The sequence below is a fragment of the Pteropus medius genome, unplaced genomic scaffold, assembly GCF_902729225.1.
Source record: "Pteropus medius unplaced genomic scaffold, Ma_sr-lr_union100, whole genome shotgun sequence".
In the NCBI taxonomy this organism is placed as follows: Eukaryota; Metazoa; Chordata; class Mammalia; order Chiroptera; family Pteropodidae; genus Pteropus; species Pteropus medius.
In genome coordinates this window covers 50,617,451-50,638,124 of record NW_024349800.1, presented here as the reverse complement: position 1 = coordinate 50,638,124, position 20,674 = coordinate 50,617,451, and the positions used below count along the sequence as shown (strand labels likewise).

Sequence of the window (20,674 nt, the reverse complement as noted above, 5' to 3'; positions counted from 1 at the left end):
GTATTATCAGTGGATGTTGCAGCAAACTCTAAAATGACCCTCGGTTAGCCCCACATTCCTGTGCAATATCCCCCGCACGCACACACTCCCCGCCTTGAATGCAGGTGGGACCTGTGAGTTGCTTCTAACCAATAAAATACAGCAAATGTAGTGGGATGTCACTTCAGTGACTATTACATAAGATTACAGTGTCCTTGAGAGGTGACTCTGAGGAAGCATGTAGGTTGGGGAGGCTCAAGTGGTAAAGAACTCAGGGCAGCCTGAGTTCTCAAAAGAACTCAAAAGCTAGCGGGGAACTGAGGACCTCAGCCTGATAAGCCCCAAGGATCTGAATCCTGCCAACAACCTGTTGAGCTTCATAGTGGATCCTTCTCTCATTAAGCCTTCAGACAAGAACCTAGCCCTGGCCAACACCTTGATTACGGCCTTGCAGGAGACCCAGTAAAGTCATGCCTAGATTTCTGACACACACACAAAAAAACTGAGACAATAAATGTATGTTGTTTAAAGCTAAGTTTGTGGTAATATTGTTAAGCAGCAATAGAAAGCTAATGAGATGCTGAAACCAGTGGGCAAAAAGGTACAATGAGATCTACATACATAGTCTCAAAGTATCTCTCCTTCCACAAATGCTTATTAATTACAAAAGAAAAAATTATACTTTTACAGTGGAGAAACTTGGCAGACATCACATAAACCAAGAGGCCAAAGTTATCAACACCAATAATGGAATAAATTGAAAACAGTGCCTCCTGATATGATTTAGTAAAAATGACATACCGCTTCTGTGAAATTCCTGCCAAAAATGCACCTGAGTCTAATCATAAGAAAATATCAGACATATCCAAACTGACAGTCTACAAAATAGCTGGCCTGCACTCTAAAAATTTCAAGGTCATTAAAGACAAAGACTAAAGAATGCTTTCAGGTTAAAGGAGACATAGAGACACACAAAAACTCAATGAAAATGAACATGTGATCCCGGATCAGGAGGACATCAGCAGAATTACCAAATGTGAATAAAGTCTGCTGATTTGATAGTAATATCAATGTTAATATCCTGATTTTGATACTTGAATATATTTGTCTTTAGAAAATATACTCTGGAGTGTTTAAAGGTGGTGCATCATGTCTACAACTTAATCTCAGACATTTCGGAAACACTAGGTAGGGAGGAAAGAAAGGAGGTAGATAGGTAGAATGATAAAGTAGTATATAAAATGTTAACATTTGGGGAATCTAGATGAAAGCTTTATAAAAATTCTTTGTACTACTTCTGCAACTTTTCTTAAAGTCTGAAATTAAAAAGTTGAATAAAAAGCTAAGAACACAAATAGTATAAGAAAAGTCTATAAAAACAACATGAACCAATGAAACAGTATGAAGTACTGATAAAAAGTATAATACAAATTAACCTCAAAAGACAATATATTACATGGTTCCAGTTATGTGAAATGTCCAGAAATGGCCAATCTACAGAGACAGAAAGCAATTTAGGGACTGGCAGTAGGAACAAGTATTAACTATATACAGGTACGAGGAATCTTATTGAGGAGATGGAAATATTCTAAAGCTTGACTATGGCAATGGTTGCATTGCACAGCTTAGTAAATTTACTTAAAATCACTGAATTGTACATTTAGAATGGATGAAGTTTATGGTATATAAACTATGCGTCAGTAGTTTTTTTAAAAATGACAATGTGGGCCTTTTGAGTTACGCTTCTCTTGCTCAGGCCTGCTTCCACATCTAGAAATATACTTTCCTTTCTAATAAAACTTTTCTACTGTAAAAAAAAAAAAATGACAATGTGGAAAAGAAGCTAACTTGGTTTCTCATTCACTGAACATTTACCAAAGAGTTATCATATAACAGCACAATGGCAACTGTTGGTGATATAAAAACGGAAGTGGAAGTTTCCATTAGCACATATTCTTGTATTTTACTGTAAAAATAACTGAACTGAGACTGAGCAGAGCCAAATGATATGGTCTCTATTTCCTAGTACATACACACACACACTACAGTATCATTTAATTTATGATTAACTGATATTTCCTTCCCACCAGAGAGATGAGGCAAGTTAGCACAAATTGCAAATGTGCAGTAATACGAAAACTTCAGCCACATTTACAATTTTGCTATCAATCAAGAACTGAACAAAATCAGAAATTTAGGTTTAGAACTTACTATGCTTTTTACTTTGTCAGTGACCAATCCTACTGGATTATAAGAATATATTCAACTGTCAATACAGTAGTACCTGCAGCAAAATGTTCATTCTTAATGTTTTATAATTTGGTACTTTTTTTGAAAGAGCTCTCTTGCAAAAAATAACTGATAAGTTTTTCCATAACTAATCATGCCTAATTTCTCCATTGAAAGTCTTGACAATTACGCTACGGGTTTCTTTCATTTTTAGTTTCTTTCTGGAGCTTGAAATTACAAACTAAAACTGTATTTAAAGTCTGTAACAGTGTTTATAAATATACAAGGTCCAGCAACTCTCAGCAAATATCTTTAGCTTGTTCTGTCTCATCTATAGCCTTCCTAATTCTAAAGGGCCTTGCTGGCAGTCTTAAAAGAATTACTCAGTTGTTATTCCAATTCTGTATTATCACATTGCATGCAGAAATTAATAAAAATTCATATTCTTATCCTTCATGTCTACAACCTTATATCACTGCCTAGATTTTAAACCGCACAGGGCAAAATAAACATTTACTGCCATCTAAGAAAATTTAAAGTACCTCTGCTCATCCCCTCTAACTTAGGGAGATGTTCTATAATTTCCTACCAATAAAACACAATAATTGCTTTTCCTACAGTAAATAAAACTGTGCCTGACTCAAATAACAACAAAATCCTACATTTTTTTATTGTGGTAAAATATAGATTAATATAAATTTACCATCTTAACTATTTCAAAGTGTACAGTTCACTTATACTTGAGTACATTCATACTGCTACACAACTAAGCTCCAGAACTCTTTTTATCTTGCAAAACTGAAACTCTATACCTATCAAACAACTCCCCTACACCTAGCCCCTGGCAACCACCTTTCTACTTCCTGTCTCTATCAATATGACTATAATAGGTCCATATATAAACAAAATCATACAATATTTGTCCTCCTGTGTCTGGTTTATTTCACTGAGTATATCTTCAAAGTTCATCCATATTGTAGTGTATATCAGAATTTCCTTTTATAAGGCTTAATAATATTCCACTGAATGTATATGACACATTTTGTTTATCCTTTCATCCATCAATGGACATTTGGACTGTTTTCATCTTTTGCGCCTATTGCGAATAATGCTACCATGAATATTGGTGTAAAATATCTATTCAAGTCCCTGCTTTCAATTCTTTTATGCATATACCCAAAAGTAGAAATGCTGAGTCAAATAACATCCTACAACTTTTAAATATTTTTATCTTACTCCCAGTTTACACAATCATCACTCTGATGCAACCTCCTATGGACAAGAATCAGATAAATCCATAGGTTGACAAGGAGCTTCATAGGTCATCTAGTTCATTTACTTACAGATGCTTATATCCCCTCCTAAAACATTGCAAACAGGTAATCATCCAGTCTTTTCACACAAGCATATAATGTGGTGGAGACTCACTATGTCCGCAAGCATTTCCAATTATTCATAAATTGTTCCTTAAGCTAAGCCAAATATGTATTCTTATAACTCCTGATTTCATGCTGGAAATCACTGGTTATCACAGTGGAAAAATCTGGGAGGATCTTTCCTTCCTCTTTGTGATTTTCTGGACTGTTTGAATTTTCCAAAATGACCTTGCAATAAATTACCTTTATAATGGGGCCTGGGGTTGGGGGGGGTGTGGGGGTGGTGGCTAACATTATTTGTTCATTATCCCATATGCCAGTCCTTTAAGTACTTTATGAAACCCTGAAGTCTACTACTGCCTTTCAGATTTTTGGTCTTTCCTCACTAGCATCCTTTTCTGCAACCAATCTAAAGAAATTTAATATAATAAACTTTTACAGTCCAACCTCAAAATTTACCACTGTCCTCCAATAGTTATTACCCCCATTTCGAGCTTTTGATAAAGAGCTTTAAGGGACTTCATCAGCCTAATTTATTTAATCCTAAAGATATTCCCCCTTGCAACAGTAGATTACCCGGCCTAACCCCTACTTTAATCCCAATCTTGTGTTCATTTTTCTGTACACCCTCCTACAGAATAGCCTTGTCAAAACTAGGACTTAATCAGCTTCTCTATCCCTGACTGAACTATTATACACTCTATATTTATCCTTCCAAGCTCAATCCCTTGAATTTCAATAGGATTAAATAACAGACTCAGAGTTTCAAGGTTAAAAGAAATGTAGAATCATCTAGTTCCCCAAAGAGATGCCTGAATACCTTATTTCAGGTCAATTTTAAATGTAAAAAGATAATAAACTTTTAAGAATCTTTAATCACATGATACGCTCACTTATTCATATACACACACACAGAATCATCATTATCCACATACAAACTAAAAATTCTAAACTAAATAACTTTAAAACCAAGAACTGATTTTTATGACATGCTTACCTGTCAGCACAAAGAACAAAACTGAACTCAACAGCACCCTCGTGTTGAGAAATAGTGAGTTTAGGAATCACTATAAATAGACTTGGTAGGTTTTAAATTCACTGAAAATTTTTATATTATTATCAACTCTTTCATTAAAACATTTTACTTGCTTTCCATTGGCCATATACCTATAATTCTTCCAACAAGAAGTCCATTTGGGTTAACAACTAATCCACTTTTCAAAAAGAAATAACAAATGTAGATTTTAAATGTAAAAAGTAGCATCTAATTCATCGTACTTTAGTGAATTAGAGTCTTCAAACTGTTTTCCTCCACAAACACACCATGAAACAAATGGTAGTGAAACCATTAGAGAGGGGGAAAGGGTGTGAAGGGAAATTTTTAAACAAGCATTTCTGGAGAAGCCAGCCCAGCTGGGACCCCAAAATGAGAGGTCTGGATTAACAGACCAGCAAAAGAGTGCAAAACAAATATGAGAGTAACCTAGGAATAGCCTGGAGAGAAAGGTAGCAATAAAAAAAGATTCTTTCGAAGTTTTTCTTGTATATTCTCTCTACCTCTTAATAAATCTTCACTCTATCTTCCCATTATTGTCTTTTTCTTACTATCGTTTTTTTAAAAGGCATGGTTTGCCCACTACCAGTAAGATGTGAGCACAACCATTTGAAAGGAAAAAAAGAGTCCAGTGATTGCTTTAAGTAAATATTTGGAAAAACAACGTTCGATTTTATTTAGATTAATCACAAACTCTTGGTACAGAAGGACTTTAGAGAACATCATAACGTTTTACCTAAGGAAAACTACAATACAGTTCATTAAGAGCTTTATCTAACCTCCTGATTCCACTCAAAAGTGAGGCAACAGAAGCAGCACTTATGTTTGGAGTCAGACAGATGTGGGTACAGATTTTATCTCTAAATAACTATGTGATTTCTCACTGCTTCAATGTCTTTATCTGTGAAATAAAGACTTCAGAGGGTTTAAGATTAAATAGATCAAATGCATAAAATACCTGAATCTTATCTTAGTCCATGGCCATTTCCACTATTGGTTCACTAACAGCACCTTGCTTTTCAATCTTATGAGAAATAAGTAATAAAAAGAACAAGCAGACTTTAAGAGAAACCTAATGCTTCTAAGAAAGGTCATTCTGTAACTACTGCATATAAAGAAATATCAACTGCCTTTATTTTGGCTGATCAAGATGCTAACATTTCCTAATGGCTGGGCAGAGTTCCTAACCAGCATGGACTGAACTAAAGAGGTACAGATGTCTGCATATGAGGACACACTATTTGGGATAAAAGAAGTATTAGTGTGAAAAACAGAAACTAAAAATAGAATACTTCTCAATATAAGCCATGGACATAGTTCTGAAAGAGCTGGAGAGAGAATAAAATTCAACAGATTTAAGTATATCAATAAATAAGAAGTTGAAATTTTATATCTTTGTCCTATTTGGTATTTCTTGTTCATTTAGCAACATAGCTTATAAATCTGAAGAACAAAGCTATTTATTACAATTATTTTCTGCTTTTGAACAAGAACTGTCGGTCTTGACATGGCCACTTAAACCATGATTCACAATTTTGAAGAAGTCAACTGATCCTTTCATTTTACCAATTCCTGGCATTTTCCAAGTCACAGAAGTAACTCAGAATTATGGTAAAGCTTATATAATTAAATGGCTTTGACTGTGAGTTATCTTACCTCAAGCAGCAAAAATAAAGGCTAAAACAGGAGAGGCATGAAAGTACCAGCAAATAGGATCAGACCTCAAGAAACAGCCCTGACCAGGAAGCTTCTTTTGTCCTTGTGGGCCTGAGACTAATCAGCCTACTCCCCTGAGATGCTGACAGCCCGGTGGCATAAGCAAGAAGGGTCCCAACACAAGCACCTGACCCAGGAAGCCTCTCTGTTCCCATAGGCTGGAGACTCCCTCTTCCCCACATTGAGAGGCATAAGGCAGCCTGGCCTGTGGAAACTCTTTCCACCCTTCAGAAAGCAGCAGCAGAGATCACTGGGAACTTGTGTGTCTACAAATAAAACAAGAAGACCAAAATGCACAGCAATAGCTCTGAAAATTAAATTGTTATTAAACTACAGGCCACCAGAAACATCTAAGACTCTCTAGGTAAGCAGTGTGATTCCCTGCTTAAATGAAAGATTTAAACTTAATAGGACCCAACATCTCCTAACATAATAGCTAAAATATCCAGAATTCAATAGAAAAATCACCCATCATACCAAGAAGCAGCAAAATGACAACTTAAATAAGAAAAGACAATCAACTGACACCAATACCGAGGAAGATGTTGAAATTATAAGACAAGAATTTTAAAACAGCTGTCATAAAAATGTTTCAATAAGCATTAATTCTCTTGAAACACAGGAAAATACAGCAAATATCAGCAAAGATATAGAATTTATAACAAATAAACAGAAATTATAGAACTGAAAAGTACAGTAAGAAATGTAAAATCCTGCTAAATGGGCTCAATAGTAGAATGTTGATCACAGAGGACAGAATCAATGACTCTAAGAACAGATCAATGAAATTTATCTGGTGTGAACAAGAGAGGGAACAATAATACTAAAAAAAATTAACAGAATCTCATAAAGTTGTGGGATAATAACCAAAAAAATCAAAGTTCTTATCATCAGAGCCCAAGTAGAAAAGGAGAAAAAAAGAGTATTCAAAGAATTAACAGTTGAAAATCTCCTTTATTTGGTGAAAAAGAAATGTACATACCCAAGAAACTCAGTGAATCTAAATAGGATAAACTCAAAGTCCACAGACCCACACACCAAGATGTGTCATAATTAAATTTCTGAACACTAAAAAAAAGGAAGGAAGGAAAAAAAAAGTCCTAAAAGCAGTCAGAGAGAAACAACACATTACCTATAGGGAAACACTAATTCAAAACAATAGCAGATTTCTCATCTGAAACCACAGAGAACAAAAGAAAACAGCACAATATTTTATAAGTGCGGAACAAAAGCAAATGTTAGCTCACACATTTCCAATCTCTCAAATATTTTCATTTATTAATCGACAGAATATTAGATATCCTAATGGTAGTATGTCGAATGATGATTTTAATAAAACTAAATGCAGACTGAGTTTCTAAAATTATGACAAAATGATTACAAACTTCAAAAACAAAAAAAAATAACATGTAATAAACATTTACATAGCAATATTACTCTCACTTAGTTTCTAGACTAATTAGTTTTCTAAAGTAAAAATCATGCACCCAAAGGTAAGTTCAATTAAATTTGTAAAAAAGTGCTTTATAATTTTATAATAGTTCTTTAGAATAAAATAATAGTTCTTACCTTCTGGAGTTGGAATGCACCCCAAGAAAATAAAAAAGGGAAAAAAAACAGCTTTTAATTTTTCTTTACAAAGCAACAATAAAGCCAAAAAATAAACTCTCTTCCCCTCCCAGCAATACTCACAATTCTTAAAATTTGTACCCTCCTGCACCTTGTCATAAAATATTAATTTATTCTTAAAATTTACAAGTTAGTCCAAAATATCAGTGTCTAACAATACACAATTAACTTCAGCTAGTCTAAACCACTTCAGATAACAGTTAGAGTACCCTAATTATGTGCCAGAATAAAAACTACTACAGCAATTTAGAGTTAAATGTGGATACAACGAATATTACCCTGTTCTTTAATATTCTTCCCATGCATTTCAATTTCAAGGAGCCATCATGAAGCCATCAGCTATGAACCCTAAGGTTTAGTAGGTTCCCTTTGATCCATAATAGAACTCATTGTGAAGCTGAATAACAATGGATAGGAATATTCTTTTCTGTCAATGTCCAAGCTTTTTGTTTTTTTCATTATTAGTCCTTTCTGATATCCCAACCAGGTTTGCGGGCTTGAAAGCAGAACTGCAACTAGCTAATAAAGAAAATGCAGGCCAGACTCAAAGGTATCAACCAACCCTAGATATATATGGTATCAATTTAATAATGTTCTTCATTCTTAAACTAAGCTTTCTAATGAAATCACCTCAAGGCAATTCAGCTTGGCAACCAGTCAAATGACCTACTCTGTAAGGATAATGATTTCTGCTGAAAAGTAGTAGGGAATGTTGACTTTTATTTCCCCTGCTGTATACTTTTACATAAGAAGACGTGGGGAAAATTAGGTGATGGGATTTGTTTTTGGTATGAGGCGAGCTAAAACATACTTAAATATCACGAGAGAGATTATTTTGTTCATAAGTAAATGTATTAATACTAATCGGGTGCAATGGAGACCCCTCTCAAAGAGGTAGAAATTCAATCTGGCAAATGTTTATTGAGCATGATCTTTAAAAATCAAACTACCGAAAATTAAACATAAAGAAATTATCTTGAAAGCAATCAGAGAAAACAAATTATTACTTATATGAAAACAATGACTCAAACAACCATGGATTTCTCATCAAACTATGCAGGCCAGAAGGAAGCAGCAAAGCAACATTTTTTAGTGCTGAAAAAAAAAGAACCATCAACACAGATTCAATATCCAGCAAAAAAAAATAATAATAATAATAATGATAAAAACCCTTCAAAATAAAGGCAAAACCAAACAATCAAAAAGACATTTCCAGGTGAAGGAAAACTAAGAGAATTCCTCAGCAGCAGACATGCTTCAAAAGAAATTCTAAAAGGAAAATTCTTCAGGCTGAAGGAAAATGATACTAAAGGAAAATGAGGAACTTTAGAGAAGAAAGAGCAAAAGAGTAAACATCTGGGTAAACACTGTTAGTCCTTGAATCATTTATGACTGGAAAGAAAAATCAGTAACTCTGTCTGGTGGGGAATTCCATGTATGAGATGTAACGCCTATGACAACCGTGACAATAAAGAGGACAAGCAAAGGTTCTGAGGCTTCTACATTTTATTTAAGGCAGTAAAATATTAACTCAAAGTCAATGAAAGGTTTGGGTGTATACATCTCTAAAGCAACCACTTAAAAAACAAATAAACAAAGAGATATAGCCAGAGTCAAAAAATAAAATATACTAGAAGACACTCAAATAATTCAAAAGAAGGCAGTGGGGGAAGGCAGTAGAGAGGGGACAGTGAAATAAAAAATAAGTAACAAAATAAATGATAAAATGGTAGACAATCTAATAATGTCAAAAACTATATGCTATCCATAAAAAATCCCACTTTAAATATAAAAAGACACAGATAAAATTGCTTGATGTTCAGAGTAAGACTGAGAAATCCAAGAACCTACACAGAGAACAGTGGTGTTATCAGTTTGGCTGGGGTGCAGATGGAAAGAAATCAAGTAAATAGAAGTGGTACACAGGATCAATCATCTCCGTTATTCTATGGAAAAACTACTAAAGGTTTCTGTGCCCGTTATCAATTTACTGACTTTCAACTCTAAATCCAACCTTTGCTGCCCTTCTCTGTGATAGCAGAGCTGGACCCTATAAACCTTCCTTTGCCAACTGGCTCCACGTTAAGTTTTGTCAGTAGAGTGCTGGAAGGACACTGCAGAAATGCAGAAAGAAGGGGGGAGCTTTTCTTTCTGGTTTTCGTGTGTTCTTGCCTGCCTGCTTTTATGGCATGCACACCAAGCAACATGAGGGACACTCAATGGCATGCACCCTTCAGCAAAGTTCAGCAGAACGTCTGTGGGTGGCTTCCCAGAAATTTCTGCTGGTGCCTCAGCTGGCACCTCAGAGTGAGCTGGACAGGTTCCCAGCGGGAAGCTTCTCACCAAGTTCTTCTAGTACCCAGTAGGCGGTTTCCCATGCTGTGTCCCCAGGCTACAGACAGCACCAGTGAACTTTGCCATCCACTGGACCAGAGCCCAACCTTCTCCATGGAGACCTGAATTGTAACCTAAGAACATGGAGGGACCTCTTTGAAAGTTATTCTTTCCTGGGGCACACTGCTTCAGCCCTAGAGGTACAGTTGTCCTCTGTATCTGCTATTACTGTATTCTTTTGTGTTCTCTTTATCTTTTAATAGTCATTTTCTGGTTAATAAGTTAATAACCAGTTAACTTAATAACTTCCCTTTTCAAATTACCACGTAGCTTCTGTGTGCTGCCTGGACCTTGAGAACTACAGAACTGTATAGCTCAAAGACTGCAAAGAACATTTAAAAATTTTTTTTAAGTTAATGAAAAAATAAAAAGTAATGCCCCCAAACCAAGAAACAGCTCCATGAAGCTGCGTGGGCATAGCTCTGAATACATTTGGGAGACTGGGGTTTGAATTGCCTCTGAAACTTCATGACCAATGGCATAGTCTGTAATGGTAGGAAGAAGTATGGACTCAAGTCAGGGGAAAATAAGACACTCTTTCACCTGAAACAACACAATCTGTATCTTCTTTCTTTTCTATGACTTCTATGGGAAACTCTAAACTATCTTCAAAATGGATGCACTTAGATGTAAATAAAAAGAAAAACATAACAGAATACACAAAATCATAAGTTATTGTCAGAGGAAAAATCTGAGGACCTTTTTTCCTCTGTTTTCTAAAATATTGTTCTAAAAGAGTATTTAATTTAAATCTTATAATATTTTTTAAAAGAATACATGTTTCTAATTAATTCATTCAGAATTCCATACTTTGGGTAAATGATCTTCAATCTCACCTAACTTTTTAAAGGGACTAGTATTCTCAATCTTTCTCAGCCAATCAATTTGTTTTTAATATCTTTTTATTAGTTGGTTGTGGTAAAATATACATAACATACAGGTTACCATTTTAACCATTTTTAAGTGCACAATTCAGTGGCATTAGGTACATTCAAAATGTGCAAGCATTACCACTATCCATTTCCAGAACTTTTTTTATCATCCTCCCAAAAATTCTGTACCAATTAAACAACAACTCCATAATCTCCTCTACTCTCAGCCCCTGGTAACTTCTATTCCACTTTCTATCTCTATAAGTTTGCCTATTCTAAGTATCTCATCTAGGTGGAACTGTATAATATTTGTCCTTTTGGCTTATTTCACTTGGCATGTTTTTAAGGTTCACAGAATGAAGCACATATCAGAATTTCATTTTTAAGGCTGAATAATGTTCCATTGAATGCATATACCAAATTTTATTTATCCACTCATCTGCTGATGGACATTTGAGCTGCTTCAACTTAAATAAAGTGTAAAATAAAACAATATAATATAGAATAATCAAAATTAAGTGAGATTCTTCAAAATGGGGAAGCAGAGGGAAAACTACAAAGAGAAAAAGAGCTGAAATCCATGTATCGAGAGGACTGAGAAAAATAAAACTGCAAGCAGCAGCACATTCTTCAATAAACACAGTATCTACTTCATTCTATAATCTGTCTAAAACTTCAAAGATTTTAAGACTATCATCTAACACAACACAGCAGCACAAAGATAAGCTATAAGTACATGTGAATGTGAAGTTCCGACCACTGACACTTCATACATTAACAAGTAGGTTTTCAATATTTGTTATGTGCCAACCACTACAGGGCAAGTGGGAGAAGAGCAAAGTGTCACTGACCTCATGGAGCTAGTTTAATGTAAGTGACAGAGAAGTTATATGACTTTTTTAAGATCACAAAAATAAATAATTTTAAATCTCAAGAGCTATGAAGAAAGAACACAGAACACTATAATAAACTAAAAAAGGAAAATGTGACCTAGACCAGAAAGTCAGTCAACGTTCACTGACAAAGACATATTCGAACTGACACCTGAAAAATAAGAGTTAAGTAAGGGAAAGCACATTCCTTGCTAAAGGGTCAGCATGTACAAAGAGGCTGAGGTGGGAAGTAGCTTCCCTACATATTTGGGAAAAAAACTAAAAATGATATGAGAATGAACAAAAATGTACTTTAGCTGGAGAGAGGGTAATGAGCAAAAAAACTGAGAAGGAAAGCTTAGAGAGGAAGGAAGGAAAGCAGGAATGTTTATTGGCACTTCAGGTAACAAAAGAGTTTCAAGAAGAAAACAGTCAGCTGTGTTAAATAATGCTGAGAAGTAAGAGAGGCATGAACTAAACGTCCCATGGAGTTGACAAAATATAAGTCACTGGCAACTTTGAAAAACTGCTTTGTGGTCACATAATGGCATCACCGCAACAACAAGAGTTTAACCAAGAACAAGGACTTGTAAACTGCTGTCACTGAGAGAAGCCAGAAGCTATTTTTCATGATTCTACCATCTCCCTACTTTTTAAAATAAGTTCCTCTTCTTTTTTTCTGTTCTTTATTTACTAATCTTTATTTACTGTCCTTGCCTGCTCACTAGAAATGATGACAAGTTTAAACTCACATAGCCTTACTATGTTAGAGCTGGGTGACCCTGCGCAATTAGCATTTTGACCTAAGGGATGGATGGAGTCTTATCTCGACATAAAAGATTTCCTGGCCTATTTCGCTAGTGTATATCAAGTCTAATTTTATGAAATCTCTAGCTCATTCCTATTCTATAAGACCCAACGGTATTAATAAAATGATATTAGAAAACCTTAGCAGAATTTGTTCCTCAGAGTCACAACAATCACTAACGCCTTATACAATTGATCTGTGATTAAATGGGTATTGTGCCTTAATTTTAAGCTAATAAATGCAATCTAATTCAAAGAAAAATTGAGAATGTCATTGATAAATTTTTTATAGAATTTACAAAAAATGTTTAAAAGCTAATTCTTCAAATGTATTTTAATGTTTTAATTTACGAATGTTCACACAAATTTTCAGGGATGTACATTATGTAAAGTGAGATACACTAATTTATACTTCATTGCCTTATATTAATAAAGCAAACCTAATATATTCCCAGCCTACTGACATCTGGCCACAAATCAGAACAAAATTTTTAAAACTTAGCAAAGAAATACCAATAAAAAAATCTCAAATTGAATTTCATGTTAAAGAAAAGAAAATGAGAATTAAAATCTAGAACATGCAATAGCCAGTTATCAAAAAAATGTATTCTGGTCCATTTACAAATATATCAGCATAGTTCACTATTTCTCATAGGAAGACTACTGACATCTGAAATGAACAATCCTTCAATGTGAAGAACTGTTCAGAACAATGCAAGACACTGAGCATCCTTGTTACCTGCCCATTAAATGCCACCATGCTCTCTCCTTTCCAGTCACTGTGACAACCAAAAATAGCCCCCCAAATTCTGAACACTTTCCCTAAGGGTGTTATACAATACTACCCCTGGTTAAGAACAACTAATAGCAGTTTGCAAGCACCGCAACCTTTTTCTTAATAAAAATATCTCTAATGTAGACTCTCAGACTTCTGCCTTAACACACACTGAACATAATTTTAACATTTCTTGATGACAAAGAGTCTTGATTATGAACAGTGTGCGTGCTATTGTAATATAATAAGGTTCTTAGAAATTAAAGGGTGTTTTGCCTTTGGTCCTATATTAGTTGACCCCTAAGTGCTGTATTTGAACATAATAAAACTGTTATTTGAAATATATACTCTTTATATATCTTTCCCATTTTGTTCTTTTTGGCCAAGGTTATTTCTTCCTAGACTGTCTACCTCTGGCACTCTTCCTGCACTAGAGTAGTTTTTATCTGCTAATGACTAAGGTTATTAAACCAAAAGCCTGAATTGATAGATAAAGGCTTGAAGATGGCTCCAGGCCTTCCTAAGAATTAAAGTGCATGGGTGTGGAAATAGCTACCACCTAAGAATTTTTTTAAACATTTCTGGGTTTGTAACTGTGCTATGACTAAAAAATCCAAAAACCTGACAACTGAATAAATCAAAAATTAACAATGCAGTTATTACTAAATAATTAATCCCTGGGACTAAAGTATACTGCTATATACTATAAAATACTCTAATCAAGTATTATAATTATTACTAATAATATTTAAATAACTCACCTGATTTCTTTTAGTCCTTCTCTCTGGATAACTTGAAGAATTTCTTTATGACTCATGGGTGTATTGGGGTATTTTTCTAAGACCTGAGAAACAAGTATATAATAATAAATTATTTCTTCTTATTTTAAGTTTTTATTATAAGTATGTATTAATTTCATCCAGCACATATATATCCAGAGACTTTTCATTCCTTATATTTTGGGATAAAAAGTAAAAAAAAAATAATGGAATATAAACAGGATCTTCCCTCCTTTAGTCACAAACAAGTCAAATCCTGAAGCAGAAATAGATCAAAAAGGATTAGATTAATATATCAATTATTCATTATTAATGCATAATATGAAATTGTTTATTTTCTGCCTTCACCCTTACCTACATCACATGTCTACTTGTGGACCTCCTGTAAGCACCTTACACATTATCCATCTTCACATTTCCAGCAAAGCCTAGTACAGCATGGATGATCAAAAATTCTTAACCAAAACAAATTAATTAATAAGCACAGTTTAGCCTGTCCTCCCACTGAATATGTACAACTAAAAATCTGAACAGAATGCATGGAGCAGCTATCTGAGGACTCTGAAAATGGTAGCAGGTGGCTTGAGAGAGGAAACCATATCTATAAGTACCACTAACCCTGCAGTGAGTTTCTTAGTTTTACTTCCTCTGGGACCACTCAGCCTAGACTCAACTGCAGTCCAAACTCGGAACTGCACACTAAGTGCAGACAGAAATGGCTCCAAGAAAAGTCTTCTCGTTTTTGGTCTGAAGAGCAGTAAAGGGGGCAGGGGATCCTCTGGATTTTTCCCCCCTTTCCTTGGCCCCTGTCCCCATGCAATCCAAAAGTAGAAGCTGTGGCAGTGATGATACCAGCAACAGCGAGGAGGGACATAAAACTCCAAGAAAGTGGAACCATTCTGGGCGCTTGAGTGTGAAGAGAATCCTCACGGCTTATATTCTTTCTCTACCATCCTGTTGCTTGGCAACAAAGGCAGATGCGGTTGCGGAAGTATGCGGCAAAACAAAGAAATAGCAACCTCAGTTGTCTAGTCACAAGACAGGAAGAAGAGTCTCTAGAAGTCAGAAAGTGTTAAGGAACTTACAAATTAAAAAGCTCAAGAAAGTGATACCATGAAGTTCTATAAACACTCCTAGAGTCACTCCAGAGCTATGCATATAAAGATACTACCTCTATCAGGTTCCCAAATTAACCACTAGGTGGCGCAAATACGGACCACATCAGAACAGTTCTACAAAGACTGAAAACTAGACATTGGAATTTTATTGCAGAGGTAGGTAGAAATTTGACATGAACCTACCGAGGTCAAATGCCTGCTTTAAAAAAAAATCCTCTCATCCCTCAAAAAAAAAAAAAAATTAACATTCTCCATAGGATTTAAACAATACACAGTATCATAATATAACATCAAAATTACTAATACACAATCCAAAATAACTTGACATATGAAGAACAAGGAAAATTTCAACAACTCACAAGGGAAAAGATAACCTACACACAGCAAACCCAAGATGACACAGATGTTGGAATTATCAAACAAAATTTTAAAGCAGCTATTATAACCATGCTTCAAGAAGTCAGGAAGAATATTCTTGAAAAAAATAGATAAGAGTTTCAGCATAGAAACAAGATTGTGTGTGTGTGTGAGCACGCGTGCATGTGCGTGTGCACACACGAGAAACAAAATAAAATTTTAGGACTAAAAATACAATAACCAACAGACGGGAGGGTAGTTGGGGGCTGGAAGAATGGGGTGAAGGGTTAAAGAAGTACAAATTAGGAGTTGACAGCTGGACACGGGGATGGGGAACATTGCAGAGGGAATGCAGTCAGCATTAATATGATGGCTACGTGGAGGGCCGTGGAGAGAGGGAGCAATTGGGGGATCATTTTATGAACAATATAGCTGTCTAACCAATGTACTGTATACTTGAAACTAATTTAAATAAATAAGTTTATTTAAAAAAAATACAATAACCAAAATGAAACCCAAAACTCCCTAGAGGAGCACAACTGCAAATAGAGATAACAGAGGAAAGAGTAAGTGAACTTGAAGATAAGATGACAGAAATTATTCAATCTATGAACAGAGAAAAATTATAGAAAAAATAAATAAATGAACAGAGCCAATGGTACAACATCAAAAGGTCTAACATTCATGTCATCAAAGTCCCAAAAGGAGAGAAGGAGGAGAGCAGAGAAAACATATTTGAAGAAACAGCGTAAAACTTCCCAAATTTGGTGAAAGACATACACTTACAATTTCAGGAAGGTCAACGAATCTTAAATTACATAAAATCGAAGAAATCCATACCCAGATATGTCACAGCCAACTACTAAAAACTAACAACAAAAAAATCTTGAAAGCAGGCAAGGAAAAACAATGTTCCACTTAGGAGAAAAACAATTAAAGTGATTGGATTTCTCATCAGAAATCATGGAAGGCAGAAGCAGTGAGAGCACATGTTAAGGTGCTGAAAGAAAGGGGTTATTAATTCAAAATTCCTATCTCGCAAAAATATCCGTCAAGAATGAAGGTGAAATGAAGACGTTCTCAGATAAAGAAAAACTAAGAGTATCTGTGTGTAGCAGAAGTGCTTTAAAATGACTTCTTTTAAGTCGATTCTGGTTTCCTCCATTTTTAAGATAAAAATTTTAGGCAGAAACTTATACCTAAATCACTTTCCAGTCTCACCATTTAAAAAAAATTGGCAATTAAAATATGCCAATGAAAGCTAAAATTGAATCAATTCTTTAAATCTATACTATACTATCACATTAATATTAATTAGTATTGCAAGTCAGTAGCAACAGATACAGGACTTGTGCAAGAGAAATCATTTAAGTCAGATACCCTGGATCAGCCTCTGAAGTACCACAATGTGATATCAGCAACTATCACTTATGAAGATACAAACAAGTACTATACATTCTACCAGCTAAATGTCTCAGCAGTGTCTTACAAACATTACTACCCCTACTTAAAAAGTGGTATAACTAATGCTCAGTTAGTAAATTCTCAAACATAACAGATCAAGATAAGTGGCAGCCAGAATTCAAACTCAGGTCTATCTTACACTAGTACTGTGTTCTGTGTCTATCAAAGAAAAAATATGTTTTCTCATTTGCTTAATCATAAAATCCAACAAACATATTTGTTTATCACATTCCTTGAGCTCTCTGCTAAATGTGACAATGTTAATTAACCTTTCCCCCATTAGGCATTGCTCTCTTCAGACTTTTTTTCCCCAAAATGTTCCTTCTTCATCTTCTTTGTGGATGTCTTTTTCTTTGCCCATTCCTTAAACATTTTACAAGCATCGATTTGCAGTTTTTGCTTTTCATTCTACCAAGTCTCCCTGAATGTCATCATCCATTCCCAAGCCTTCACCAATCTCCCCTATTTTGATAAATGAAAGGAGCAGTACAGTCTGCATATAACTGCCTTTTAATATCAACCCCACTGGGTGTTCCATAAGCATCTCAAACTTAACATTTCCAAAATTTAACTTATTATCGTTATCCAACTTAAGGCCCAAATAGAAAACTGGGCCTTTGTTTATGGCCCTTTATATGTGGACAATATGCTAACAATGTGTAAAATTATTGAAAATAAAGGAAAAAATGCCACAGATGTGAACAGATCGTTCGTAAAAGAGTTAATGCAACTGGATAATAACCATATGAAAGAGCATTTGCATACTGAAATATTTAGATGAAATTATATGATGTGTGGGATTTGCTTCAAAATTATACAGGAGAAAATGTGGATGGGGTTTGAGTATAGCAAAATTGGTTAAAAGTTGATAATTACAGAAGCTGGATGATGGGTACAAAGATATTCATTACATTATTGTCTACTTTTGTGTACATATTCAATAATCCCATAATAAAAACTTATGAAAAAATAAAATAGAATGTTTGAGTTTACTAATAACCAAATACAAAAATCCTATTTCAGTACTTTTTTCCTGTGCTAATTTGGATAGCATAAACATAGCAATAATAAATGAACACCATGAAATGGATATGTACACATAATCTAGTACTTAAACTATTGAGAATATAAGAAAACATTCATTACGTTAGTCAATAAAGAAAAAAGTTCAGAGTCTACTTATCCAATAAAAGGATATTAAAGAAACTGGTGTATCTAAATAATTGAATATCATATAGCAATAATATAAATGAAATATAAATGAAATAAATAAAATATAAATAAAATAAATATATATAAACGAAAAGGGAATATGACTTGTGGCGGGGCAAGGTGATCTCTCTCAGCTCCCCTCAAAACTAGGTCAGCAATGCAAGTTATGGACAACAGAATGTGAGAGGGAAATGATATTTCCGACAACCCAGGGCAGGGGCATGTCCCTCTTTGGCCCTTCTTCTACCCTACTGTTTTGAAAATAGAAAAATGACAAGCCATTCTGAACCATACAAAAAAAAAAATGACAAACCCTAAGAATGGTGGATTAACTACACCTCCAGACTGTTGCACGAAAGAGAAATAAACTTCTCAAATCATTTAAAAAACTGCTATACATAGCCAAATCTATATACCTACTAATATGACTCACCTGTCTATTCACATGGCAGTTAAGTGACCTTCTTAAAACGTAAATTACATTATTCCTCTGGTAAGGGCCCTATTACTTTTTTAAAAATTATCTAAACATAAAATAAAATCTGAATTCCTTCATACAGCTTAAAAGATTCTACATGAAACTCTGTATTTCACTTTTCTCACATTAGATTGTCATTCCTCAAACATAAATTCATTCCTAACTTAGTGCCTTTGCACCTGCTCCCTCCTCCTGCAATGCACTTGACTCTCTCCCTTCGTTTTTTCAGATACTCCTGACCACTCTAAAATATACTCACTCATAAGCACCAACATGTGCCTAGCATGCACGCACACACACATACTCCTTATACCCTTTATACACTTAGCCTGGTTTTTCTTCCTCAGCTTTACTGAGATACAATTGACAAATATTGCATAAGTTTAAGGTGTACAATATAATGATATGGTATAGGTATATATTAATTAACTGCCACATTAAGGTTAGTTAACATATTCATTGCCTCACAGTTACCTTCTGTGTGTGTGTATGGTTAAGAACATTTAAGGTCTAAACTCTCAGCATATTTCAATTATACAATACAGTACTGACCATGCTGTACATTAGAGCTCAGAACTTATACATCTTGTAACTGCTACTTTGTATTCTTTGACCATCTCTGCATTTTCCTCACTCCCCAATGATTCCACATATAAATGAGATAATGCACAGATTTTGACTTTCTGACTAATTTCACTTGGCACAATGCCTTCAAGGTCCATCCATGTTGTTGTATATGGCAGATTTCCTTCTTTTTACAGCTGAATAATATTCCACTGCATATATATATACACAGCAATTTTCTTTATCCAATCATCTGTTGTCAGACACTTAAGTTGTCCCCATGTTTTGGCTATTGTGAATAACGCTGCAATGAACACAGGGATCCAGGTATCTCTCCAAGATAGTAACTTCTTTTCCTTCATATATATACCCAGAAGTGGGATTGCTGGATTTTATGGTAGTACTTTTTAATTTTTTGAGGAACCTCCATACTGTTCTCCATAATGGCTGTACCAATGGCTATAGCAAAAAAAGAGCTTTTCTATAGAGATATACACATAAAAGATGGTCAAAAAGAACACAAAAGGCTGGTATACCTACTTTTAAAAAAACCTGAGCTCACAAAAAACATTAAACACATATCTTCCTATGAGCAGAGCATAGGATTAGTTGTATCTGTTTTACCAGGAAAGAAAATAAGACTCAGAGCAGTTATAAAGCACAGCCTGAACTTCAATGGCAGAACTCTTACTTCTCCAGGCTAAAGATGCTAGAAATAAAGCTTTCTAGAAAGCAGAGAGTTCAATAAGGAAAAAAAATTTCTTTTGTTAACAAAATATGCTTTGGAATGATGAAAACCATACCTCTGATGAATGATGGATAGGTTATTACTTATTACTGAGGCAGAAAAACTAACAAGACGGCAGAAATGTCATTTGCTATTTTGATTAAGATCAGGATGGGACCATCAAGCATAATAATTAGACAGAGGCCTTTTTCTCACAGGTCTATTTTGAAAGGTGACAAAATTAGCTTAATGAAAATGTCATCCTCTGCTTA

At 34.7% G+C, this 20,674-nt stretch overlaps 1 protein-coding gene across 3 annotated transcripts in view; it reads right to left on the bottom strand.

Moving 5' to 3' along the window:
* ASXL2 (ASXL transcriptional regulator 2) overlaps positions 1 to 20,674 on the bottom strand; it is a 106,056-nt gene that overhangs the window by 60,674 nt on the left and 24,708 nt on the right. Inside the window, exons 2-3 of one of the 3 annotated variants that reach the window (XM_039887632.1) lie at positions 14,465 to 14,547; positions 10,425 to 10,427 (exon numbers count right to left, since the gene is read on the bottom strand). The exons of 1 other annotated variant lie outside the window; for it this stretch is intronic. In XM_039887632.1, the coding sequence (XP_039743566.1) occupies positions 10,425 to 10,427; positions 14,465 to 14,547 (86 nt within the window). The remainder of the gene's footprint in view (positions 1 to 10,424; positions 10,428 to 14,464; positions 14,548 to 20,674) is intronic. One more of the 3 variants, XM_039887633.1, reaches the window with a different exon arrangement.